Source organism: Hyaloscypha bicolor, assembly GCF_002865645.1.
Source record: "Hyaloscypha bicolor E unplaced genomic scaffold K444scaffold_182, whole genome shotgun sequence".
In the NCBI taxonomy this organism is placed as follows: domain Eukaryota; kingdom Fungi; phylum Ascomycota; class Leotiomycetes; order Helotiales; family Hyaloscyphaceae; genus Hyaloscypha; species Hyaloscypha bicolor.
This window is the reverse complement of record NW_020194684.1, coordinates 4,916,117-4,941,276: the sequence shown is the minus strand read 5'-3', so window position 1 is coordinate 4,941,276 and position 25,160 is coordinate 4,916,117. Positions and strand designations below refer to the sequence as shown.

Sequence of the window (25,160 nt, the reverse complement as noted above, 5' to 3'; positions counted from 1 at the left end):
CAACGGGGTAAAGTATATTGCACCGAGTGGTGTTGGCACATTGGCAGGTTAGCAAGAGAGGGCACAGGGACAGAGGCAAACTCAGCTCCAAAATTGGGAGTCAGCCTCGGGGCCCGTGCCTGGCCTCGCATTGGGCAATCTCTCGAGGCTGCTCGACGCGAGGCGGCACATCCTTGTTCTCTATCTCTTTCCCAACATCACCCCTCCATGGCGAGGTGCAGCACGATGGGCAAATCTGGCATCGAGCCAGATTTCCAACATTGCTATATCACAGCGCACTCGCCCACACTCCCAGCCGGCCGTTTCGAAGGCCCGGCCGCGGTCGACGAGACCTCTTTTCCTAGTAGTATGGACAGGGCCCAGCATCCCTCGTCAACGGCGCCTAACAGACGCTTGAAGACTCTGACGTCGAGGGATTCATTACAGGCAGAAGAACGGCCGCCCTCGATATTCAAGTATATAAGAGCCAACTGTGCCGCTATGGATTCTCCAAGCCCATTGCCAACCCAATACATCCTGTGTCCTTATGTCTCCACCGATTTCCAGCTTCAGCAAGCTCTCTATTACACAGGGGATGCAATCACCTCGGAGCCACAGACGCGGTCACTACGGCGGAAAGGGCAAAGGCAAAGCCCCAGCCAGGGACGACGATCCTTCGAGCTCGGATGCAAGCGATGACGATAACTCTGAGGAGGAGCCCGAGGAAGGTCACGAAGAAGGCACTGATGTCTCTTGGAGTGGACGTCTCTTTGCTCTTGACCATTGCCGACAGCATGGAACACGCTATGCCTTCCAAATATCATATGCAGAGGTACGAAGATACAGCATCCGAATCAGTACGACGGACGCTGGGAGTCCAACATGCTCTTGCAACGAGGAGCCAACCTGCCGCCATGTTACATGGCTACTCGAACAGCTGTCCCGGACACGCGCGGACATTGGCGACGGATCACCTGTGACTCCGTATGAGCAAATTTTCAGTATGGGTCTCGACACTCTCTGCGACGAGCTTCATTGGGAGCTCAGGGAAGGAACCGATTCGGATACGGAAGAGACCACTTGGCAACTCAAGAAAGACTACTCAGCCTCGGCAATTCCAAGGCAAACAAGAGGAATGATCAAAGAACGGATGAAGACGGTTCGCGACATAATGGCCACGTTATCTTCTTACGCTACAGACGACTTTCGACCCGATATATTCGATGCGCCTGACGAGATTTCAATGGATGACCCCTTTACTCTTGGAGATTTGGAGGCCACTCTGGCAAGGATTTTAATCAAGGACGACGACATCTTCCATCAGTTCAATGCTCTTGTACCCCGCAATGCTCGTGCTACGGACTACTTTCGCAAGATGGGCCTGAAAGCTCAACACACATTTGTCCGTCTAGACACTTATTCGGAGTTCGGTCCTGCTGCTGCTGGTCAGCAATACGACATCGTCTGGTGCGCTCAGGAATTGGTTGACATTGCCAATGCCATCAGTGAAAATGTTACCGAAAGACAACCTCTCAGTCCATCATCTCGAGAGGAGGCTGCCAAGTCACTCGTCTCCATTCTTAGAATTGTCGTAAAGGATCGCAACCACGATGCTTATCAGAACTCACAATGGCCAAGACGTCGACCACACGCGGAGCCGCAGATCGAGCGCAACCTTTATGAACGGCTCATCGCTACCCAATCTCGAGCGAATCCTGCAGGCGGGAACTTCGTCTTAAAAGCACTCCTAGACTTACCAGAAGCTCAACCATTTGTTGATGACTTGGAAGAGATTCTTCGTGTATTGAAGACAATCGGATGGGGTCCGGCGCCCAAAGCCTACACGGACAAGTTGAGTGAAATTATCGCTCAGCTTAAACGTGGATCTGGGCCAAGTACCTCTCTTAGCGCAGCAGAAACCGGGAGGGAACCTGCGAGCTCAATGGAGGTACTCGCCGCCGCACAACATGGGAAGAGGCCTGCGAGCTCAATGGAAAGAAAAGCCAAGCGTATGAAGTAGGAGAGCGCTTGGGGAGGATGTTCCCCGCTGTTTCTGATGTATTCGCCTTTGGGGAGGATTATTGGGCATTTCTGTTTTTGATCCAGTTCATTTCACACCTGCTACGTTTTTACCATCCCTCTCAATATCTGAACGTTCCTTTGGCAACATCTATAGAAGCAGCATGGAAACTCTTAGAATGGGAGCCTCTCCGCTTGACAATTTTATGTTCCTCTTAGGGCTTTGAATATACTTTTTTCTTCCCAGCTTCAACGGTTGGCGTCAATGTTCCTCGATTGTATTGTAAAATTATAACTTTCCATTCTCAATATTTCTATCACCCCGTAAAAGCGCTTTCACCTTGTTATAGTCAACCACCCTTTCGCCATTCCGCGTGGTTAATTTCCAGAAAACAAAATGTCTGCAGACTTCTCTTTTCGCTTAAACCATCTTAATTCCAGACTTTCTTTCGTTTTCAATTGCTTCCTGGTTGATAATTATGACCGGCTTTCCCTGCATCTTTCCGGAGTGGGCGAGCTCAATTGCCTTTGGCACTTCTTGAATACCATTGAATGCGTTGGTCTTGACCTTGATATTATGTCTGGAAACAACATCGAGCATTTTGAGACACTCTCCTCTCGAACCTATCTCCATCAATATCTACACCTGGGACAGAACATAATTATACTCACTGGTAAGACTACCATGGATTCTTATATCGCGAAAGACCAGCTCCTGGAACGGGACACTAATGTTTGTTGGTTGAGCTATCTGCACAAGAACCCCTAATCATATAAGCATCATTTGTATGACGAATTGTTTTGAACAGATAAAAGCCTACCATGCATCTTAGTAACAGCAGCTCCAGTGGCCGCTGCTGATTCATGGTCACTGACATTCAATGTTGCATCCGCACCCTGCCCTCCTGTCACTTTCTTGACCTCTTCAACGACCTTTTCCTTGCCCGATCTAGCATCGACCAAAGTATCAGCACCGCATTCCCGGGAAAGAGAAAGCGCTTCCTCTCGAGCATCGATTGCAATGACATTTAGACCGAGAGCCTTGGCGAACTGGACTCCGAGATGCCCAAGTCCGCCACCGCCGCCAACAATGGCGACACTTTCTCCAGCTTTCAGACCTGCTCTGACCAAACCACCCCAGACAGTTATTCCAGCGCAAGCAAGTGGTGCAGCTGTCTCAAAGCTTACATTATCCGGCAACAGACAGCATTCTCTTCCATCCACTACCTCGTACTCCGCAAATGACCCATCTCGGTTGACTCCCAGGTACCCTCCGACATTTGGACAATATTGCCTGCCGACCTCAGGGCCGGTGCAATCAGCGCACACACCACATCGATGATAAGTCAGGGAACAAAGGACTCTGTCGCCAACTTCGAACTCCTTGATAGCGGATCCAACTTTGACTACGGTTCCTGATCCTTCGTGGGAGGCAATACAGGGCAGAGGTGTGCCCATGATGCCCTCAGTCACCATTCCGTCTGTATGGCATAGAGAAGCAACAGCTACTTTGACAAGCATATCATACTCGTTCAGATCTTTCCCGGGAGTTGGCACTTTGTGGATCTTGTAAGGTTTTTTGAACTATTTTTTTTATCAACTCATGGTACAATGTGGAGATGGCGGGGAAGCAGAGGAGTAAGTACCTCGACCACTTGGGCAGCAAGCATTTGGTCCGGGATTTTAGCCATTGTTGTTGTATTTTACACTAAGCCGTTACTCGATTATATCAATTGATGATTGAAACTATGGAAATATAAAGTAGTGACTTTATAAGTCGATGACATTCATCATGCGGGGTCGCCTTCCGCGAATAAGTGTCGGGGATTACTGTAAGCTTCGGCGATAAGAAATTAATTTGACGTCCGCTCCCGGCCATCTCAACCAAACTCCGAAATCTCGGTTTCATCCAATCTCACCGGAATCGGATTCCACATCTCTAGTTCGGCCCTGTGTCTGGATTGTCCGAGGTTCGCTCCAGAGATTCAGGAAGCAGACAAACCCTACGCTTCAGTCCCTGCGGTAGCTTCCTGGACCCCTTTCCACGTGCCGCTCCACATGAGATAGCAAGGCATTCATCACGTACTGGTGGAAGACAAGCCTCGGGGAATGAAGATGGGTGCTGTTATGGAGAAGGGCTCTTGGAGCTACTCATACGAGGGCTTGGGAAGTGGGGAAGATGAAGACGAGAAGTCCACGTGGCATCGGACCTCCAAGTTCAACCAGAGCTTGAGGAACTCGTTGCTATTTTTAGGAATCTGCGTAGTCTTTTTCTGTACATCCATGATGCTATCGAACAGCCTACTCGGGATCAGTACCCTTGGGAGTGCTAACGCTTCAAAAAAGTCTGGTGATTGTTCGTCAAGTTCTACGACGGTGCCACAGTATTTCCAGACGAGGTAAGCCTGTTTCCATGGTGTTCTGCTATCTTTTTGCTTGAGAGCTGAGAGACTGGGAGCATCTCTGGAGCTTGGCCCCTCAAGCTCTGAGCTTTCTCTCTCAAAAGTTAGATAAATAACAGACTAATTCGATGGCTTAGCCCCGAGCTGTGGGCTGGTCCTACGGCTACGGGAAGAGCACCCTTCCTTGCCCAAACCAATCCAGTGTCGTTCGCTCCGACAGTCACGTTCGTCCCAAATACTCCTCTCGAGACCGCAGTACCGATTGTTGGTCAGAGTCCGAACCAAAGTATCTTTCAGCTCATGGGCCAACTATCTCCTTACTTCCCGAACCCATCTGGATTTGGAGTGGCTGAGTATCCTCTTCCTCCAGGAGCGAATATCACTCATGTTCAGGTAAGTGGATCTTGGCGTGGAGAGTGAAGGTTGCTGATTGTATGTAGATGCTTTCAAGACATGGATCTAGATATCCTACCACTGGAGCCAATGTCTATGCTCTTGGAGAAAAGATTGCCAATAGCACTGGAAAGTTCCGGGCTACAGGTCTGCTATCCTTCCTCAATGACTGGGCATATGAACTCGGCGCGGAGATCCTTGTGCCCAAAGGTCGCCAGGAGCTTTTTGATAGCGGAGTGTTGCATTATTAGTAAGTTTCCCATATGCTTCATGCACCGAACCTTACCGTTTGGTTTAAAACGAGACCGTGATATGATTTCAATGTACAAATCTATTTCGGACGTTGAAGCTAACATTTATAGTCAATACGCCCAGCTGTATAACCCCCACAGCAAGATCATTGCCCGTACAACAACCCAAGACCGCATGTTGAAGGTAAGTCCCTGGTTTTCTCTCCTCAAGGGCGGCCATTTAACCCAAAAACCAGTCGGCAGAGTACTTCCTGGCAGGATTCTTCGGGTTGGAGTGGACCAACAACGCAACAATCGAAGTCATCATCGAGGCCAACGGGTTCAACAACTCTCTTGCTGGCTATGATAATTGCAATAACTCCAACAGGTAAGCTTATTTCCATACCGTGTTGCTATTTTTGCTTGAGAGCTCGGAGCTTCTCGGGAACCGCCGACATTTTGTCTTGAGAGCATAGCTCATGCTCCCCCTTGAATATCAGGAATTTCCCATACTAATTCGATGATCAAGCTTCCGCAACGCAGGCGGCGTCAACGCGATGAACGAATGGGTAGAGATCTATCTCCAGAACGCAACTACACGCTTCCAGTCCATGATCCACGGCGTCAACTGGACGGTCGCAGACACCTATGCCGCACAAACCATGTGTCCCTACGAGACCGTAAGCCACTCTTCTCCCTCTCGCTCACCTTCCTAACGACAACAGGTCGCCTACGGCTACTCGGCCTTCTGCAACCTCTTCACCTACGAAGAATGGCAAAACTTCGAATACAGCCTCGACCTCTATTTCGCCGGCAGTTCCTCCTTCCAATCCCCCACTGGAAGAGCAGTCGGCGTCGGCTACGTGCAAGAAATGCTCGCCCGTCTGAACAACCATACCCTGGGCTACTCTGGCAGCCAAATCAATACCACGCTCGACAATAACACTGTCACTTTCCCCTTGAACCAATCTTTATACTTTGACTTCTCGCACGATACGAATATCATGAGTATCCTTACGGCTTTTGGATTTAGGCAATTCAATGAGTTGTTACCGAGTACAAAGCACCCAGGTCCCCACAATCTCACCGTGTCCCATCTAGAACCCTTTGCTGCGCGCTTGGACATCGAAATCATCGAAACACCATCACCATTGTCCGAAGATAGAACATATGCGGAGGGACAGAAGACGAGCTATATCCATTTCATCCTGAATCAACGGACGATTCCGCTGGGTGTCAGCTTTCCGGAATGTGGGGGGAGATTGGATGGCTGGTGTGAGCTAGGCACGTTCTTGAAAGTGCAGGAGAATGCAGAGGCGCTGGCGAGGTATGATTATGCCTGCAATGGGGACTATGCTGCAGTGCCTTATGGGAATGTCACCGATGGCGCCCCAAATAATTAGTGTTTGTGGAAAGCTTATGAGAGGTCTCATCAGGGATAATTCGTTGTAAAACATTTAATACACAATCACTTGAACCCTGCCACAATCCGCCCTTTTGCCCCTTTTCGCTTGTTTGTCAAGCCCCTTGGGCTCGCTTATTTTCACGGGAAATCTCCGCAGTACTTTGGTAAAAATCAGATGATAGTAGGATAACGTCCAATCATTTAAACAAGCAGAAACGATCCTCCAATCCAACCTCAATAGCCCGTATTTCAGACCACACCCTCGCTTCTTTCTGCCGCCATGTTGCGAGCAAGATGATTCTTACGACTCCGCCGAACGAAAAACAGAATATGTCGAACATGTAATTTGATATCCCTGAATTCCATTTATCAGAAGACTGGAGTGTGATAGATAGCTGACTCGATCGCCATGTCGACAGATGCTCGTGGAAACGCAGGGCCGGTACCAAGGCAGATGGAGCTCCTAGCCAAGTTTTCCAGAAGTGATGATCGGCAGAGAGACACAGTTCGACTTTGGACCGACAATGTTTTGGGTCTTGTTGAGATGTTTCGTCCAGGTTCGCTTGACATTCTTTCGGGGTCCGACAACAAAGTGTCGAAGTCAAACAAATCGAGATTGTTGGTTGAAGCGTTGGAGCTTGGGTTATTGGCGCCATTGCCGAGAAAGGGGGGAGTTTGAAACTCTGTTGGCGAGCTGTTTGATGTGAAATAGGAGTCCATCGGTATGACTTCTAGCATCCCAAACATCTGTTGCTCTGCTGGCCCAAGTATCGGATTGAGATATTGATCATTTGCAGGGGGGTCGATTTGTGGTCGAACCTCATCGAAGTCCAACAGATAGCTCCCGGTTCCTTCAGCTTCGCTCAAGCCCTGAACCTGGAGTTGCACAATATCCTGGCTCAGATGGACTGCCCCCTTACTCTTGAGGTACTCCTCAACATCCAAAGCATTCATGAAAGCAAGCTGCGGACTTTTATTCCGAGATTCAACCAGCGCTTGTGCGTCAACAAAGGGGCTGAGAACCTTTGCTTCGTTGCTGGACGCAATGGCATTGAAGGATTGCGCTGATAAGGTATGATCAAACCCGAAATTTGCTCGGGAAAGCGATTGCATGGCAAGAAATCCAGGCCCGAGGAACCAACGCAGATTGAACAGGATTTCCTCCATGCTGTGGTATAGCAAAGCATATCGACACATCCTGATGATAAAAGACGTTGGATCATCGTGGTAGTCGACGAGGGAATTGTACGCCATATTCAAAGTTGTTTCAATCAACTTGAAAGCAAAGTCGCCTTTAGGATCGCTTGGACTTGCGCCTCTAAGCGAAAGGTGTGATAAAAAAGGTTTTAGACTAAACCAACCATTACCAAAAATATGACTCTCAGGTAACAGACCGCCTGATGCCGCGAGATTCGAGGCCGAGATATCAGATCCTGAGGATTCAGGTAAAATAGATGGTGATCGTTCCCTAGCAGCTGAAACCAGTTCTTCTCGCGATGGACGCATGTCATTCTCTTCCCCCCCATCTTTGGGGGTTTCCCTGAGCTCTTGAGTTGCAGCCTTAGCAAGACGGGTAATACTCGAGGTTGTCGTTAGTAAATTCTGTAGGATTTCCGGACTTCGTCGTATTGCTTCTGCCTTCAGCATCAATTCCGTGAAATTTATGAAGGCGTTGCTGATGTCTTCGAGACTCTCCTCAAGAAAGAGGATCCTTTGCTCCAATGCCTTCCTTGCTGCCTCCCTCCGATTTCGATATGATTCTTGCGCCCTCCGAACTTGTAGTCTTCGCTCCTGATGATTGATTGTCAGTTGTAGCCAGAAATTTTACCCACTTCGAAGCCGAAGTCATGTCCTTGAGACTAAACTTCGTCTCTAATCGACGTCATTTGACCCTCTCCTCCGGGCACTCACGTGACGTCTAATGTTGAAGAGTGAGGAGTAGTGATGGTACAGAAAGAAGATCTGAACATACTTCTGATACGCTTGAACTGCCCAGATCCTTCACTGGGCGACCTCTCTTCTTTCTGTTCGGCGAATTGGATCTTTTGTCCCCTCCTGTGCAGGCTTTGGTCAGACTTATCGAATATCAAAGGGGCAGAGAAAATACCCATGTTTGTTCCGAACAACAACGTACAGCTACTCAATAGATTGGGGAATCGGATGCTATTCCGGATTTGTTGCTTTTTGAAGACGAATTGAGGACATTTGAAACAGAAGAACAAGGCTGCTGAGAAATCGTCTCATTTGTCAGCGAAAAGGGAATCACGTGGCTGCTGATTGCATGGGGTGAGGCAGGACTTTATTTTGCTTAAGTTTCAGTACGAATGTCGTCCTCGAGATGAGCTTGACAGCGACGAATATCGCTAAGGATGTATTGGCGTTTGGGGACGAGGCCTGATACTAGGTAGTCGCCATCCAGTGGTTGCTGGTCGAATTAGCGATCAAGCCTGGATTGTTGAAATTTGGGACTTACAACATGATGATATCGAGGTAATCCGAGTCCTTTGGGGAATCCTCGTTTTTGTTTGACGAGAGATCTACCACCTGCAGCTCGGGGAGAGAGTAGTCTTGTTGAAACACCCGTTCGAACGCCTGCGGGAGTGTCGCCAATTCGACCTTTATCCAGTCAGAAATGAAGGATGCACACCTTGCTCTAAGAGTGCCTGGCGTGATACTTCGGACGTGATATGTATCACGAAAGGGCCTGTCCAGCAGTGCAGTAGAACTATTGTGGATTCCAATTGTCAATTGCCGAAATTCGGAATTGTGAAAAATAACGTTTGATATCCACAAGACACGGCAGTCCTCATCGCCCAGAGCATCAAGCCAGAGCTCCCAATCCAACCCAATATGTCGCACTCCATCCATAGCATCGAAGAACCTGAACCTCGCAGTGTGATCTTCGGGCTGGTGAACCTCCTCATCGGCTGTAGCCAAGTACCAAAAGTCCTCGATTTCGGTGCCCCTACCGCCAAAGTAAAAGGTGTCGTGTGCTTTGTTGACATAAATATAGGTTCCATCTCTCCGAAAACCGTATGAGCTTGTACAAGGCCATAGTGTGTATGATTTCATCGACAAAGACCTTGAGGCTGGGCAAGCGTGCAGTAGGCTTGGAACGATCCGAAGCTTTGACTTCTTCCTGGCCATGATTCTAAATGGGGCATCTTCGGGGCCCTCAAAGAACGAGTCGGGGGCAATGGGGAGTATGCGTGTCTCCGCTTGTTGGGCCTGGCTTGCAAAGGACCTGTTGCTAATTAGTATGATTTTATGTCATGGGTAACGGCTTAAACAGGTCTGGATCAAGTGAAAGCGGCTACAGCTTACTTACCATATTTCGTGCTGTATCTCAAACGGTAATTTAGGAAAGAGAGTGAACTTTGCAGTCTTCCTTTTCACACGCAGCCCCCGGGCAGGTTGCAGTAGTCCAGTCGCGATGTCAGATTTCTGTTGCGCAGCAATGCGACCCGAGCGTCTTGGGGACGACATCTTGGAGTGATATGTCTCGTGTATTTACGTGGAGTCCAGCTTGGTACTTGCAGCAGTATCCCAGATGAGAGAAGTAGGGGGAGAAAGGTTCATCAATTCGCGATTTGTGTTGTTCCCGTAGCGCCTCATCACGTGAGACTGAAGCAAAACCTGGTCAGGGTCATTTCACCTTATTAATGGCCTTTATACCGGCAAGTCGTCACAGTATGCACCCATGTATGATGAGGTCGATTGTGTACTTTTGTATATTCATTTCTTCTCAAAATGAGAAGTATGCTATTTATCTAGCTTTTCGTACCTGGTCAATCTCGACGGTGCTGCTTTTGCGCTTATTTATATGTCCGTAGACAAACCTTCATCTGAGAGGTAAAGGTGATATGCTCGCCCTTTTCATCCATAACCGGAACGCCACCTAATGCAGTAATGCTCGCTCTTCTGCTCTTCTCTGTGGTATCTCAACACTCAACGCTTAAGTCCACTTAAAGATCTTGCTCTCATCGAAAGCCCGACTGTGATCATAAATATCCTTCGCTTTCAGGTCCATATAGTCACCAAGCCACACCTTTCCACTCGAAGTCCCCATCAATGTTCACCCACCTCCCCTTCACAATCGCATTCTCCCATCCCATCATGACAGCCAGCAATTTACATCCCGTAGAGCTGACAGTGCAAACGATCTGATCGCTCGCCTTCCCGAGAACCGCTAGATCCATCAGATACGCTCTCCCCACCAGCTCCCTCAACCTGATCGCCTCTTCCGTAGCAGGCAATTTTGTATCCGGCGTCGCGACCGCGTTCACTGGTATACTCGACGGCTTCCCCAAGCTCCAGAACATACCAGAAAAGAATCCTCCTTCCCAGCCTACCGTCTCATCAACAAATTTTCGGATCGCGGAACCAGCCGTTGGTTGGCTGCCGCCGAGAGCGGTCTTTGAAGCGAGGCGGATCTGCTCCTGTGCTCGTGAAGCATGGGAGAATTCGTCGGATTCGTAGACATCTGGGTCATCTGATGCAACGATGAATACGCTGCGCATTTCAGCTGCCATGTTCTCGCCGCCATCGGGACCTGTGCCGTTGAAAGTTTGGTGGAGAATGTCACGAGCTTTCTCGCCATAGCGTTCCAAGGGGACATAGCTATCTCGGTATTGGAACTCGTAAGGATGACGGTCGCCATGCCGGACGTGAATCCCGATGATGAGGCCGTTTTCAGGTTCCGGAGGGTCGAGAAGGGTCCTCGATGTGAGCTCAGAGACTCGATTCTCCACATAGTTCTGGTCAGCGTCCGAGAGGTGAAAGAGAGCTTGATAGCCAGCTCGAGCGAAGTCGAACATGTTCTTTTGACGGTAGACTTCCATCTTCCTGGCGTCTTCAAATTCTTCGTTGAAGGCTCCACCAAAAGTGTGAACGGCAGTGGCTGCAGAGACAACGAGATGGCGAGCATGGTGTGGACAAGGGAGCATCTCGTGCCTTGGTGGGGGTCTGCACATTTGCGATGGCGGAGGCATGAAAAAATTGGTGTATTTGCCGTATGCCCTGTGATAGCATTAGTAAAGATCAGATGAAACAAGCTGCGTATCTTACCATCTGGAGTCATCGACAAAGAAGGCTCTTCCCTCCTTCTGAGCCAACCCATAAGCAGTCCACAACATCATCAAAGTCTTTCCTAACCCCGCATTTGAGGTCTCCAACACAAAGGTCATACTCGTCTCGCAAACTTCCTGAACAATCAAGCTATCCGCATGCTCCCCAACCACAGATCCATCTTGAGCCTTCATGCTCGTCTTCCCCTTCGGTCCAGGTAACAAGCCATGCTCCTCCGCCACTGCTACATCCATAAAATTTGGATCCACGTGATAGTACCCATAATGAGAATGCGGTCGATGAACATGAGCGTGCAAGTCCGCTACATGATTCGCAACCTCCATATTCTGTGTGCAAATCTCTGCGTACTGATGTGGCTCCAAAGGGAATGTAGCATCCGGAGGAATGGACACAGTCCACTTCGTCCTTCCCCGTTTGTCCGTCACAACCACCGGCGTGGGGAAATTAGGCAGTTCTGAATCCCCAACCATCTCATATTCATCTCCAGCGTGTGTTGCCCATCCCACCTGTTTCTTTGAACGATCTAATTGTAGCCTCGAGAAGCCATAGTATAAAATCACGAACACCCCCAGCAGCCATACTAGTCCCCTTAAGCACGTCCTCTTACTCCGAGTCGGGGCGAGCTTTCCATGCCTTGGAACCAAAGCTGGCAGACCGGGAGAAGGGGGAGGCGAGGAGATCAGATGGTTGAAGCTGAATCGGGATGATGTTGAGCTCATGGGTCCTCGATCATTCGTGTATGAAGCTGCTCTCCGGAGACTGAGCCGCGGCGAGTTTCTCGATGAGAGAATCATGTCTGCGTGGGTATAGGTTGTCGAGAGGTCAAGGTGAGGAGGCATTGAAAAGGCTGGCGCAGCCAGAGAAGAATCGAAGCGAAATGTAAAAGGAAATACGATGTCGTCGGACTACGAAAGTGCTTCTTCGTGCCTGCACTTGTCGAATCGAAATGCGGAAGGTGACATTAAGGCATTGGATCTGAATGCTGATCACTGGTCGAGAGGCTGTTCAGTGTTTGACTGGCTGAGGTAAACGGCAAAGGTTAAAAGAAGAGACGTTGATATCCGCTTAGGAGGCCCAATAACAAACGGTCAGAAACAAATTGAAAGATGTCGTAGGATGGTGCTCGGCACTGGAGTGGGGAACAGAAATGGATGTGAAAAGGTCTTTTCGGAGGTAGATCATAAAGCGTGACGTGACATATCAGAGTCCCGCTGCCTCTTGGCTCTTGTACGCAGAAGCAGATAACCACGATCTACATGCAACACTTGAAGGGACGAGGGGGACACACATCCAATGTTCTCCTCGAAGTCGTTGGTCGTCCGTCGAAGGCCAGGGGTTGCAGTGGACTGGGGAAGATCAGATTGTCAGTGTGAGGGAAAGAGGAAACAGATGTGATACAATGGCTGCGTGGCGGCCGGCATGGAGGAGGCCCTTCCGAGGGGCATTCGCTTCCTGGGGCTTCCTTGGTGAAGGAGGAGGGGGTGCAGAATGGTTGGATCAGGACAGGTCTGGGGCCGAAAGGATGGCACGGAGTCACGGAGCTGAGGAGGAAAGGACCTGCATGTCTGGCGGGGGCTGCAGGAAGGCTTTTCTCGACTTTCCACTTTCAAGGGATCTGCCCTCCCCTCGAAGTCGGACAACTGCAAGGAAGATAAAAAAAGGGAATTGAGTGACGAGGACGCCTTCCTCATGGCATTGGCTCCTTTTCTCATTTCCTCACCCCCTCCAGACCCACCTCACCAAGGTCACCCAACTGCCTGCTCTCCTGTGGTCGTCAAGCTGCGCCAAGCTGCGTCAACCAGCCCGCTGGATGATCGCTTGCCCACCTGGTTGGGTTCTTTGGCCGGAGCACGCGAAGCTGCGTCGTCGATTCTGACCCCTGCAAAACTCTGAAACGACCCGGTGCTTGCCCCTCCCTGCAGGCGGGTGCTGCTCGTCCAATCAAAGCCCGCCCTTGGCCTCCCTTGGCCTCCACCCCCCGTGACCGGCAATGACCGACGTTATGTAAGCCCCGGATCGAGAATGGCCTCAAACGGCGCAGGTCACACCTTTGGGGCTAGAACCGCGCTGCGAGTGAGACAAAAGACATCATTCATGCCCGCAGCCTGTGCGCCGTCAGTGTGCGGAGGATTCACTTTTCGTCCAATCCTCTCATCAGACCGTTTACACTTCATCTGGGATTCTGGTGGTGGGCAGTACGAACGTACCTCGAAATAACCCCTGAGCAACATACCACAGGACTCGAACCCCAAAGCCTGCAAACCGAATCTCAGCCCAACCCAACAGCTGCACCTCATCCTCCTGCAGCCTCCCACGCGGCGTGCTCTCAGCACCATTTCATCCATCCGAAAAACGCTCCTCACGACCTGACCACCCGTTTCGAAACCACTTCCCCGCGTGCCTTCACCACACCTTCACTTTCATCCTCCCAATAAAGGACTGCGGAGCCATACCACCGCCCTTACATCGCGGAAAAACCACAGACATCTGTTTCCAAACTACATTTGCCCCATCCAGCAGAATCCCGCAAAAGCATATCCTGCAAGCAATGACCCTCCTGTAATCATCCAATGCCTCTTATATAGACCGCGTGAGAACCCATGAAATCAAAGTGCCTCGAGATTAAAACTGCTTTCTTCACCGCAACTTGAAAATCCCTCTTCGTGACACCCTCGGTTTCTAAGAATAGGAAGAGAGCCGTTTACGAACCTTCTCACTATCGATCTTCTATTTCGAGTATGTCCGGAATGGTTCAGCCGCACGAGAACACGGTTACCTCACCCCCGAAGCACGGCACCCCGAGGGAAAGAATCTGATTTTGTAGTACAAACAAACCTCACTATTGATTTTACTTACTCATTGTCCGAAACTAACTTGGGTCAACAAATTCCAGCTGCAGAATCAAAAGGGGCTGCCCTATCAACCTCAACCTCGTGCATGCACCATTGCCTCCCAACGGATCTTACTTCCTCAACGATTCATGCAAACCCCCCATAATCAGATGACACGTCCCCTCCCCCATACGATAAAAAGTTCGCCAGATTTCCGTTCTTGAGAAAGAAGAAAAAGATGGTTACCCACGTCGAACCGCGCGCATAAGGGAGACAGCATGAAAGAACGAGGCTGCGCTACACATCACATCACATCACATCACATCATCCGGCGACAATTGCAAATGCCTGCTTCCCTTCCCTCGATAAATCACTTATATATCAGCCAAGTCAAAATTCTGATCACAAATATCCCTCTTCATTCAACTATGGTCCCCGCACTGGTATCAACACAAACGCTCCCCTCGCTCAATCCAATCATTTCCCATCAAACGCCATCCCATCCCATCACGTCCTGCACAAACCCAGTTAACGCACCCTCCCTAATCATATAATTACATTGGTCTGTTCTTGGTAGGCAGCGAGCCTCTATCGGTCTCTTCTTTTTGGATGGAAAAATCCGAAAATCTGCTCTGCCTTCTTCGCTCTCATCTCATCCCATCCTCACTCATTCTTATCAATTACAGGCAGGAATCGTCCTTGTCGAAAAAGAATAAAAAGGAAGGAGGCCTCCCCGCTAAAACGAATGGATCCGCAAAAGAAAAAGAAATGGGGTATAAGAAGTGTTCAATCAAACGGAAACGAAGCCAAGGCACCCCCCCAAAACGCCAAAAGCACGATCGTTACAGAGTGAGTGTGCCCTCTCCCTCTCATGTAGAATTACAGGCTGTGAAATCTAGACTTCCGCGACCAGGGCTGGAGCCTCGCTGGCCAAAGGCATCGAGTTCGTCCGGTCCAAGCCGGGCATAGGATCGTTGATGTGGCGGTTCCGCTCGCTGGCGATGCGGATGCTTCCTCGGATGCCTTTTATCAAGGTACCGCTCTCAACTCGATCTTGGATCATCTCGTCAAGCATCTTGCTCATCTCATCGACGCTCTTGGTTCGCTTGCGGGTTTTGGGTGAGAGGAGCCCCACGGGACCACCTGCAAGGACTGGAGAGAGAGGACCATTGTCGAGTAACTGCGAGGCACGTGCTGAAACAGGGCTCAAAGGTCCATTCTCCAGCATCGCAAGTGTGTGCGATGCTCGAGGATCTCGATCGGCGGTGTCCCGTGACCTGGCTGCACTTCGAAGCGCGGCCAACATGCGGTCCTTGTCGTCCAATCGAGCTCGGAGGTCCGCGATCTCAGCATCCTTCTCCTTGAGCAGAGCTGCCACCCCGTGGTCCTCCCCAACCATAATGCCGCCTTTGCTGGGGGTCGAAAATCCAACGGATGCTCTGGAGTGACTAGACCGTCTGGCCTGGATCAATCGCTTCTCCAGAGTCTGGCAGTATCGAGTCTTATCCGCAAGATCTGCTTGCAGCGCTCGATTTTGTGCAGCCAACGAGGCCGTTCCGTCGCCGAACTCTCCTAATGAGTCCTCATCCTCAAGTGAGCCTTGCTCGCCGCTGGAACGACGTTCACCAGATAATCGTTGACCTCCTGGAAGTTGACCGATCGTCGATACCGAATTTACAGAAGCTGTACGCTCCAGAGAATTTCGCCCGACCGTTGAAGGAGCCAACGAGGAACGGGCTGACATTTGCGACAAATGACCATTCGATGTCATGGCCGATAATCTTGGATGCATACCCAGGGAAGAATACGATCCGCTGGCATTGACACCAGTTGACTTCGAGCTGAGAATGAGTCGATTGAGATGTTCGATCCGCTCCTTCAACGCTGTTCGAGCCAGTTGCATTTCTAGCATTTGCTCTTCATGACGTTGCTCGGCCTCTTTCTCCCGTTCTCTCTCATCATCTTCATTCTCGTTCTTTGCTTTGCTTTCAAGTTGGGTCCGCAATTCCAGAATCTCCATGCGGTATCTTTCCAGAAGTACTCTTGCTCCGCCGTCCCCTCCAGCTCCCAAGGCTTCCTCTGCCTTCTTGGCATGACTGACAATGTTGTTCTTCGCTCTTGATGCGAATTTCAATGTGTTCAGCGTCTCGCCGGTGTGACTGTTGGCTGCCGCAGCACTACCGGCTGATCCGATCTGGATTGTGCAGAGAATACTGACCAGGGAGTCCCCTGATAGAGCTCCTTGCAACAGACGAGTCAATTTGCTATCTCGATACGGAAGATGCTTTCCATCTTTGTCCGTAGGTTTCCCATCCTTGTCCTTGTCCCCTGATAGGCGAGCGATGACGGTGCCGAGAGTCAATAAACTCTTGTTGATGTGAGAACCTTCGGTTCTTCGTTCCTTGGTCTCAGCAGCTCTTTCTGATCCAGCCAAATCGATCAAGCTCAGTGTCGATACGCGGACACCACCAGGCAGAAGACCAGATCGTTTATTATCACTCATTACTCCATTACCAGGTATTCTTTCTCGGCTTTCGACAACGATCTGGACGACGGCGTGACTTCGGGAACTGCGGGCGTTGAACTGGGTACTGGAAGTTCGTCTTGCATGGTCACCTCGAGCGATGACTCTCAGTAGTTGTGTGGGGCTTTGCACAATTTCCTCCTTCAGAGGACTGGCATAAACACCCCGCTTGCTATCTTCTCGAAGCTTGATCTCTTCTTGCTGAGGGATTCCCGGACCAGTACCCGCAGGAGGGGTACTCAGAAGATCGTGGATTTTCTCGTTGTAAATTTCCAAATAACTCACTCGAAGGAGAAATTCTCGAGACGGGGTTTCGCGAATGTAAGAGAAGATGTCGGTGATGGCGAGAGGAATGACGCCAGGAGAAGTTGCAGTTCCCTGCATAGAGAACGTCTTTCCTGTACCAGTCATTCCGTATGCAAACACAGTGCCGTGGTATCCTTCCATTACTCGTCGAACAAGCCTCTTCGCAGAAGAGTCATAAACTTTAGCATTATTGTCGTGGGTCGCAAAAACATTATCTGAATCAAGATTTAGTTGTCGCCGTCAAAATCCTTTCTTGAAGACATACCATAGTAGTAATCACCCCCTTCCTTTCCTCGATATGCAACTAATGACCTTCTCCCATCGACCATCCATTCGCCATCCGTCTTGCTAGGTTGTCCGTTTGCACCAGCATCGGGCCGCACTCGAACGCTGACAATGACATTGCCCTTGCCTTCACTGGGTTTCGAGGACTGGTTATCATTTGACATGTCAGCTGAAGTCTCTCTTCCTCGAGGTCCCTCTCCATCGGTCGTTGCTGATGTCGAGTACGAATCTTGCGCAGATGAGCTACGGCTTTGAGGTGGTGATGGTAAGCTTAGCAGCCCGTCAGATCCCCGAGCCCCTGGACCGCTAGATATCGATCTGCTGTCCCCACTGCCATTCAATAAACTGGGTGTGGCAATGTTCACATAGCTCTGGTTCTTGGGATTGCTACCAGTCTTCTTTTTTCGAGCTTGCTTGCCAGGGGCGGGACTTGTGTCTGCAGATTCCCTTCTGCTCCCTAATCCGCTGGATAAAGTACTACTGGGTATTGCGCCACCAGATAACGGACTCGGCGGGAGACTTGTTGTTCGTATACCCCGGGGAGGTTGTGGGAATGCATTGATGCTAATAGTTTTTCGAATTGTCTTCCCCGCTGCATTCACACCAGGGGTCGCCCTTAACTTGGGAAGAGTTGTGCTTCCTCCAGGTGTTGTTGGAGCTGAGAGATTCGAATGTGAAGGTGCCCGAAGTCCGCTTTTTGGTAATCGAGGGGGGGAGGTACTAATCTTAGCATCTGAAAGGGTTGAGTCGTTTCCAGTGCTTTTCCGCGTCTTTGTTGTCGGTAACGCAGGCAATGCTGTTGTGGGAGGTCCGTACGAAGGCCTCGACGGTCGTGGTAACGCTGCCGCCATTATGAATATCGCTCTGGTAGATCAAAATAGGCGTACTGAGGACCAAACGATGATATACAACAGTCGTCCTCGAGTGGTCTACCAAGGCGAGGATACCCAGGCGTCCATGAAACTTGGGGCTTGGAGTCCCAGATGCTTAAAATCTTGGCCCGGAGACGAGAGCCGTTGGGGCTCAGTGCCGGGGACGAATTCAGAAATTGTCCAATTAAGCGTAGAAATGATCCGGTGGGGGGTAGTGTTGAGAACAGAAGCCGTCGTCCCGAAATATCTGAAACGATATAGCATGCAGGTTAATATGCCCGAGCAAAAGACTCGTTGTTTGAACCTGAATAGAGTCAGTGCGCTTGCATCCAAAAACAGTACCAACGATCGGCGCGCGAACAGGTATTTATCAGGACGAATCAATCATCCACATTGACAGCACTCATTGCTGAATGTTTCGGGAAGATCGTCTGAAGGGTAAATGGAGATTGGCGAAAGATAAGATGATAACTCACAGACAGAATTCCAGAAGCACAAAAGGCTTCGTCTTCGCAGCTGGTGAAATGTACCGAGGTAGCGTTGTACGATTCGTGAGGGTGTGCAAGGCAGTGCCTCCTTCAGAATATGCGAGTACCCGTGATGTATGGGTGCTGAGTTTCGTGGTGGAATAAGCAGTAATATTCCGAGATATCCTTGTACCGACAGCCGTTGACAGTCTGCCAGGGTATATCCTTAATGCACCCACAAAGCTCAGCAGCGTCTTCGCTTTGGACTGAAAAGCCCTATTCTCTCGGATGACTTTGGTCGGTCGCAAATAAGTCCAATCAAAATCATGCGATGGCGGTCCGTGTGGCTTCGTGTGAGGTTCTTTTTTGTCTCAATCGCTCAAGGTAATACCTGTGAGCCGGTGGGTTAAAGGTGATCTTCGACAGAGCTTTCGTTTCAATATTCGTTTCGATGCGGATCTTCGAGGGCGGACCGGAGGTGTATATCCTCGCTCTGGCCTGCGAGTCGGGCTAAGGCGAGAGGTTGATAGCGGCCTCGTTATAGGTTTCGACTTCGAGAATGTATGCAGTGACGAGAAGTCGGGATACTGCAGGTTCGTGTCACCAAGCAGCGAGCCGTCGATTGGGCCAGGACGGAGGGATTGACAGACGAGTGTGAGTCGCACGCAACGGGCGTGAGTCGTAGAGAGCGTGTAATGGTGAGCAGGACAGTGACCGACACAGTTGGACGATACTTGTAAGGAGTGAATGATTCCAACGAGGGTTGAAAGAGAGTGCCGACGAGGAAAAGAAAAGAGATGATGGAGTCGTTGATGCAGGCGCACGCACGTTCACTTGCACCCTGGTCAGTACAGGCCGCGTCGAGGTGGGAAAAGGTCGAGGAGGTGTGGCGGGCGTGGGGATTGGCAGCAGCACCAGGGCAGAGGGCTCTGGAAAGAACGGATATGTGTGTAGTACCTGCACAGCAAGATGCAATAGACGTCGCACCGCACAATCACACATGCACGCAAGGAGAAACGTGCAGTGAATTGGGTTCAAGATTCGCGTTGACTTTTGGCTTTTGGTGTGATTCGGGAGAAGCTCTCACGACTCGGGAGAGCCAGGGGCAAAAAGGAGGCGTCGTCGTTGGCTCGCTGCGCGGACCAGGCTCAGTTGGCTCCCGGCACGTCTCTCGGTTTTTAGCACCGACTGGGTTGCGCCTGCTCTGTGCCCCCGTCGACGGCCTGCTGGGCCCCAAATTGTGATAGTCCGATTGGGAGATTCAGGGGAAAGACCCCCTCGACTCCTCTCACCCCCAGCCACAGCCCGATAGGAGACGGTCGACGATTGTGGGGATGTGCTGCAGAAGGGGGGTCAATGGAAAAAGTATCGCTGGCAGCAGCGTCACGATCCGTTCGCCGCCTCTTCTGCCACAAGTAATTGCTTCATGTGCATGCGCCGCAACGGACCTCACGGCTGGTAACTGCTGGTATGGCTCCCGAGTCGTAGACGTGAGGGTAGGCCCGAACCAGGCCCGCCACGAGGTCAGTCGCGTGCAATTTCACAGGTGTTCCGATGCTTGGGTCCACGAGTGGCCCACAGACCTCGAGGCATAAGGGCCGGGACGATAACAGCAAGGTTTTGCGGGGGCGAAGGTCTTTGCGCCGGATCATTGGACGTTCGATCAGACGAAATCACTGACCTCGAAGGAGCTTATTTGGCGGAGTGACGATTGATGAGCAATTCTGATGTGCGATTGATCACCAGAAACCTCTCCAGATTGCCACAACGTGGATTTGCCGCACTAAAACGATTGCTGTTTTGTGGCTCCCACCCCCCAAATTTGAACCCCGAGACTCGACCGTATCGTGGCTTTCAATGTGATGCAACGTCGGTTTGAATTTGGAGATCACAACAACGAGACTAGACACGGCTCAGCAGCAGGCATTTGCACGCGGTGCCACACTTCGCCTTTACCAAAGGTCCAGAACCGAAGAAGGGGTCATCTCTAGCATCTTCACTTAAAGGCAAACCCCTCGCAGACACAAATCTCATGCAGTTCATCAAGACAACGGCTCTCCCCTTGCTTTTGCTTATTGCATATTCGATACGCACAAGCCTTGACCCGACTCTTTACTTCTCTGAGCACTTTCAATATGCCGTATCGAGTGTGTGCCTTTCGATTTGAAATCCAACCGACTACCATACTGCCGTCCCAAGAGTCGAACATGTGTTGTGTCATCCTCCTTACCTGAAGGTCAAGATTGTCTGACCGCCCCCAATTCTAATTACAATGCACGAACGCCTCTACCAATACTGCCGGTATCAAAAAGTTCAAGAAGACCTGCGCCGGCACACTCTTCTAGGATCCATTCAAAGGTGATTCCATAAAACTGATTCCATTTTCTCGTGCGGCCTGGAAGCACACCTGCGAATTCGCCTCGAATCCGCCTCGCCGTACTTGCTGCGTCATCTGTTTCGATCCCGCCGTCCCAGCGTTGTCGAAGCAAGGACTCAGGTGCTTCTTGGTATTTAGACTTCCCCAGCAAGGAGAGCAGATGCGCACGAGCATTTGCCAACAGTTTGAGGAATGGTCCCGTTGTTGGAAGGGCGAGAGAGTAATCTCCTGTTGATGGGAGTCTTGTCCCTCCTCCACTCCCTCCAGCAGCATGGACAGCTCCTTCTCCCCCGACAGCAGCCAAGGAACCAGATGCCGCCTTCGAGATACTGTTCAAGGACGTAGCTGTACCCCGCGAGCCATCTCCGGGCCTTGAGAAGACATCTGTGGCTGTCCACGCCGACGTCGAAGATGTAAGGAAGCCTGCATGCATCAGCATTTTGGCATCGTCTTCGGAAAGCTGAGATCTTGGCAGCTTCAACGCCGTAGGATATTCGTGCAAAAGAGCTATGAACCTGATCCCAAGTAATCGGAATTAGCATACTTTCGGGTATTTTTGCACTAGGATGTCCCAGGAGCTCTTGGAGAATGCTTCAAGGCATTCAGACTCCGAGAAGTTAGGACTTACTTTTCCTTGACTTCCTGCTCCAAAGCACTCCTCTCTACTATGTTGTCCAGGTCTCTAACCAGTATTAATGCCTCTCCAAGACTGCCCCTCCCTCCCACCACAACCTTCCGAATAGCACCTCCTCTTATAAGCTCTGCGATCTCCCTCTCGACCGTAGTTGGCGAGTTCAGCAAAGCTTGAACATGTGAGACCGTAACGATAGGTGGTAGTGAAGCACGAAAGTTCAAGACCTCTGCTATGCGCGTAGAGTTCATGCCAGCCCGCTGCTCAGGTATCCTGCTCCACATCTTATCCCGTATATGCGATATTGCTTGGGCCACATCTCGTAGAGTCAAGTCGGTCGCAAGGGCCTTGACAAGGCCGAAATCATCCAGTCGGTCGCCGAAGACATCCTATGGTGCTGTGTCAGTACTGGTGTGGATATTGGTTCTCCCGAAGAGAGAAATATTCATCTCTCTTGTAGCATTGTGCAACCGCTGCTGGAACATGCTACTAGAAATATGCGCAGAATTGCGGGACATTGCTATAAGAGGGATTAAGACTCCGAGAAAGTTGGGACCTACCTCATCTTCATCGTCAGCTTTCTCGGGTTTTGTTGATGTTCTTTGGAGGGGCTTTCGGCGGGGTAGAGAGGAGTAGGGAGAGGCCGATGACGAGTTTCGTTTGAAGGCTGGTGGCTTGGTGGGTTTCTTTATTCGACTTGAATGTGCAGAAGAGAATTTGAAGCTCATGCTGGAGTTCAAGAATGTTTGTAGTTGTGAGAAAGATGATGGCCGCCTAGAATCGGCTTCACAAGGTTGTTCGGGAGCTTTTTCCGGCACCGACGTATCGGCCAGGGGTGGGGCACTAGTGTCTCAAGAGTGGGGCCTTACCTGTTTCTATTTTGAACCTCAACATGTACCTCAGGTGTGAATGTGAATGTATTAGAAGTGAAACATATAGACCGTAGACTAGAAGCTTCGCTGGGCAAATCCTCTATCAACGTGTCCTTGAACTCGACTTTGTCTTTGGGAATTTCAAAAACATAGAATACTTGGTCCCCACACACAAGAGATTGCACAATGGCCCCAACGGTCATTCTAATCCGACACGCTCAAGCACTTCACAGTATGTTCTCACCCGCTCACTCCCTGAAGCATTGCTAACCTTGTTAGATGTTGCTCATATGTCTCCGTAGTTATCCTAAGAAAAAAATCACACAAAGCTGATTCTGAACACAGGACTACCATCTCCATGACCCACCGCTTTCCGATCTCGGCTTCGGCCCACAATGCGATGAGCTTGCCAAGTATCTACAGACAGAAGTCCCAATAGCTCAAAAGGTCGATCTGATTGTCATCAGCCCGATGAGACGCACTCTCCGTAGGAATAATTCTGTTTTAGTATTCACCTTGCCCCAGTTTTCGGGGCTTCTCCAGCACCCCCTTTCTTGTGGCCTGAATTATGTGAAAGAGGGCTACGCCACTTTCCTCTTTGAATTGCTTTGAGCACATTTCCCCAATACTCTTCTTTTCCCAACTGCCTCCAAAGTGTCTAACAGAAATACTGACTCTTCGAGCTTTTAGAGACTGCTCAGCAAGGGTTGGGGTGGCTTATGGAACGAGGTGTTCCAGTCATCCTCCGTGCTGAGTGGCAAGAAAATTCCGATAAACCCTGTGACACTGGCACAGACATATCAGTGATGGAAAAGGAGTGGCATCAATTCGACTGGCTATCGGTTGATCCGGAGTATCCCACCAAGACAGGACTCTACGCCTTCTCGAAAGAGGGGCTGACTCAACGAGGCATTGCTGCCAGGAAATGGTTGAGAGACAGACCGGAGAAGGTCATCGCAGTTGTTTCCCATTCTGGCAAGTTGCTTTCCTTTACATATCCTCAAATATTTCATACTTTGAAGTTCCTTCTAACACCCTTCCAGGATTTCTGAGGGTCGGAGTCAGCTACAGACAATACGCTAATGCTGACTGCAGGATCTTCGACTTTAGTAAAGGAGACGAGGAGATTGGCGGGAAGCTGATTGAATGGGAATTGACAGAAAAAAAGGGCGGAGGTCTCGGGAAGAGTCCGAAGGGCGTTTTCCTCATGAGCAAGGGTGACTATCCCGAAGAGACTGAGAAGGACATTGGAGAAGCTGTGAGCGAGAACCCAACCTAGTTGATCCTGGCGGCTTTGCTCAGCTGCAAGATCTCATGGAGGAAAGCTCTCTAGAACGATCATCGAAGCATTTTCTCTAACGTTCCGTGGAACATGGGTCAATTGTTTACTCGAACGCCTGACAGCCACTAGAAGCAAATGCGTTAATTTGATGAAATCATTTGGTGGTTCCAGGATTCAACTAGTTCTTCATAGTTGGCCTTACAATTGGTCCAACTCTGTAAGCTTCCCACCAACTTGGCAGGGAGATAGGTGGATCCGCAATCCCTACATCCTGTTACCGAGAATCTTTTCGTCTTTTCGTTGCCTGAAGGAGTGCTGACAGAGTCGAGTACAACTCCATTTTTTTTCTGGGAACGAGCTTGAACGGAAATGCCGAGCTCTGATAATTCAGCCCTATGGTTCGTGAGCCTTTCTCCACCCTTACAACTCGGGGATATTCGACACACTCGAAACTGAAGACATTTTGAAACACACGTTTGTAGAGTTGCCTTGAACCTATGAACGACGGAAAGTCTGAGATAGGTCCCTTTCCGGCAACCCCGTGACGGGTCAAAGTCCTACTGACATTTGGTTGGAAGAAGTCCGAGGGATTTCGAGCAGCGAACCAGCCTATCATCTCCTCTCTTCCAATATAGGTGCCTGGGGAGAGGCTGAATTTGGGATGCTTGAAGCACATATCACGTGTTGACTTCGCCACGATCAGAGCTGCAAGCTCATTTGGTGAACAGTACCGAGTACAGTCACCTCCTTCAGAGGCGATCGTGTTCCCGCAGGCGCGGATCGCGTTATGGACAGGGCTCCGGGCCACCCTCGTGACCCCCAATGAGGTACCCGACTGGTCTCAACATCGGAGCCTTTTGAAGCCTTAAGGAAGTCGAGAAGATCAATGTCGATGTGGGGTTGGAATTATGTCATGCCTTTTGCCTTTCATTAAGGCTGATTGAAGCCCCTGGAGTCCGTGTGCGTCACCCCCGAAGAGGTGGTCGTAAGTTCTTTTAGTGGTCGTCGTCTCAGCCGTGGCTTAGTGAGGTAGTTTGTGGCGTGTGTGGAGGCTGGGGGCCGGCCCAGTGATAATGCAAGAAAATTCATCAGCCATGAATGAACAATGGTGTGGCACGGGGGAGCTTTGAGGGGTTCGTCCCGGGAAAGTTCGCCCATCTCAGCTTCCCCTATCAGCAATTTTCCCCATGTTGGACG

At 50.3% G+C, this 25,160-nt stretch overlaps 10 protein-coding genes across 10 annotated transcripts; 3 read left to right on the top strand and 7 right to left on the bottom strand.

Annotated features, from left to right (window-relative positions):
- Nucleotides 1–526: 526 nt before the first annotated feature.
- On the top strand, nt 527–1,999 carry K444DRAFT_546141 (uncharacterized protein; the record flags this gene model as incomplete). Its single annotated transcript, XM_024876195.1, has 1 exon — nt 527–1,999. One exon carries the CDS (start codon nt 527–529, stop codon nt 1,997–1,999), a length of 1,473 nt encoding a protein of 490 aa, XP_024728750.1.
- A 420-nt stretch (nt 2,000–2,419) lies between these two features.
- Nucleotides 2,420–3,689, bottom strand: K444DRAFT_637088 (GroES-like protein; the record flags this gene model as incomplete). Its single annotated transcript, XM_024884080.1, has 4 exons — nt 2,420–2,622; nt 2,671–2,763; nt 2,820–3,582; nt 3,645–3,689. 4 exons carry the CDS (start codon nt 3,687–3,689, stop codon nt 2,420–2,422), a joined length of 1,104 nt encoding a protein of 367 aa, XP_024728749.1.
- Nucleotides 3,690–4,284: 595 nt separating this feature from the next.
- K444DRAFT_543659 (phosphoglycerate mutase-like protein) lies at nt 4,285–6,426 on the top strand (the record flags this gene model as incomplete). The annotated part of the gene is made up of 7 exons (XM_024875981.1): nt 4,285–4,397; nt 4,538–4,793; nt 4,841–5,043; nt 5,156–5,228; nt 5,281–5,411; nt 5,553–5,703; nt 5,749–6,426. The coding sequence occupies 7 exons, from the start codon at nt 4,285–4,287 to the stop codon at nt 6,424–6,426; spliced, it is 1,605 nt and encodes a 534-aa protein (XP_024728748.1).
- Nucleotides 6,427–6,611: 185 nt separating this feature from the next.
- K444DRAFT_243556 (uncharacterized protein) lies at nt 6,612–8,683 on the bottom strand. The gene is made up of 3 exons (XM_024871307.1): nt 8,536–8,683; nt 8,401–8,483; nt 6,612–8,219 (listed from the first exon to the last, which is right to left on the bottom strand). The coding sequence occupies exons 1-3, from the start codon at nt 8,537–8,539 to the stop codon at nt 6,798–6,800; spliced, it is 1,509 nt and encodes a 502-aa protein (XP_024728747.1). The 5' UTR covers nt 8,540–8,683; the 3' UTR covers nt 6,612–6,797.
- A 108-nt stretch (nt 8,684–8,791) lies between these two features.
- On the bottom strand, nt 8,792–9,914 carry K444DRAFT_637085 (uncharacterized protein; the record flags this gene model as incomplete). The annotated part of the gene is made up of 3 exons (XM_024884079.1): nt 8,792–8,822; nt 8,902–9,672; nt 9,757–9,914. The coding sequence occupies 3 exons, from the start codon at nt 9,912–9,914 to the stop codon at nt 8,792–8,794; spliced, it is 960 nt and encodes a 319-aa protein (XP_024728746.1).
- Nucleotides 9,915–10,462: 548 nt separating this feature from the next.
- On the bottom strand, nt 10,463–12,235 carry K444DRAFT_545187 (uncharacterized protein; the record flags this gene model as incomplete). Its single annotated transcript, XM_024876118.1, has 2 exons — nt 10,463–11,447; nt 11,496–12,235. The coding sequence occupies 2 exons, from the start codon at nt 12,233–12,235 to the stop codon at nt 10,463–10,465; spliced, it is 1,725 nt and encodes a 574-aa protein (XP_024728745.1).
- A 3,007-nt stretch (nt 12,236–15,242) lies between these two features.
- On the bottom strand, nt 15,243–18,313 carry K444DRAFT_647818 (kinesin-domain-containing protein; the record flags this gene model as incomplete). The annotated part of the gene is made up of 2 exons (XM_024885386.1): nt 15,243–17,392; nt 17,443–18,313. The coding sequence occupies 2 exons, from the start codon at nt 18,311–18,313 to the stop codon at nt 15,243–15,245; spliced, it is 3,021 nt and encodes a 1,006-aa protein (XP_024728744.1).
- Nucleotides 18,314–21,068: 2,755 nt separating this feature from the next.
- Nucleotides 21,069–22,537, bottom strand: K444DRAFT_544347 (uncharacterized protein; the record flags this gene model as incomplete). Its single annotated transcript, XM_024876044.1, has 3 exons — nt 21,069–21,693; nt 21,807–22,198; nt 22,370–22,537. 3 exons carry the CDS (start codon nt 22,535–22,537, stop codon nt 21,069–21,071), a joined length of 1,185 nt encoding a protein of 394 aa, XP_024728743.1.
- Nucleotides 22,538–22,718: 181 nt separating this feature from the next.
- Nucleotides 22,719–24,127, top strand: K444DRAFT_620956 (phosphoglycerate mutase-like protein). Its single transcript, XM_024881804.1, has 5 exons — nt 22,719–22,913; nt 22,961–22,968; nt 23,024–23,168; nt 23,372–23,656; nt 23,725–24,127. The coding sequence occupies exons 1-5, from the start codon at nt 22,868–22,870 to the stop codon at nt 23,958–23,960; spliced, it is 720 nt and encodes a 239-aa protein (XP_024728742.1). The 5' UTR covers nt 22,719–22,867; the 3' UTR covers nt 23,961–24,127.
- On the bottom strand, nt 24,032–24,918 carry K444DRAFT_243135 (uncharacterized protein). Its single transcript, XM_024871305.1, has 2 exons — nt 24,410–24,918; nt 24,032–24,356 (listed from the first exon to the last, which is right to left on the bottom strand). Exons 1-2 carry the CDS (start codon nt 24,637–24,639, stop codon nt 24,104–24,106), a joined length of 483 nt encoding a protein of 160 aa, XP_024728741.1. The 5' UTR covers nt 24,640–24,918; the 3' UTR covers nt 24,032–24,103.
- Nucleotides 24,919–25,160: the final 242 nt, after the last annotated feature.

What these genes read in the sequence shown, in the direction of transcription:
- K444DRAFT_243556 (XM_024871307.1), bottom strand. An exon ending in GCAGTTCAAGCGTATCAGAA is followed by an intron (nt 8,220 to 8,400) that starts GTATGTTCAGAT and finishes ATCAATCATCAG; the next exon opens with GAGCGAAGACTACAAGTTCG.
- K444DRAFT_620956 (XM_024881804.1), top strand. Translation starts at nt 22,868, where the DNA reads ATGGCCCCAACGGTCATTCTAATCCGACACGCTCAAGCACTTCACA. An exon ending in CCCGATGAGACGCACTCTCC is followed by an intron (nt 23,169 to 23,371) that starts GTAGGAATAATT and finishes TCGAGCTTTTAG; the next exon opens with AGACTGCTCAGCAAGGGTTG. An exon ending in CGCAGTTGTTTCCCATTCTG is followed by an intron (nt 23,657 to 23,724) that starts GCAAGTTGCTTT and finishes ACACCCTTCCAG; the next exon opens with GATTTCTGAGGGTCGGAGTC.
- K444DRAFT_243135 (XM_024871305.1), bottom strand. Translation starts at nt 24,639, where the DNA reads ATGTGCTTCAAGCATCCCAAATTCAGCCTCTCCCCAGGCACCTATATT. An exon ending in CAAAATGTCTTCAGTTTCGA is followed by an intron (nt 24,357 to 24,409) that starts GTGTGTCGAATA and finishes CACGAACCATAG; the next exon opens with GGCTGAATTATCAGAGCTCG.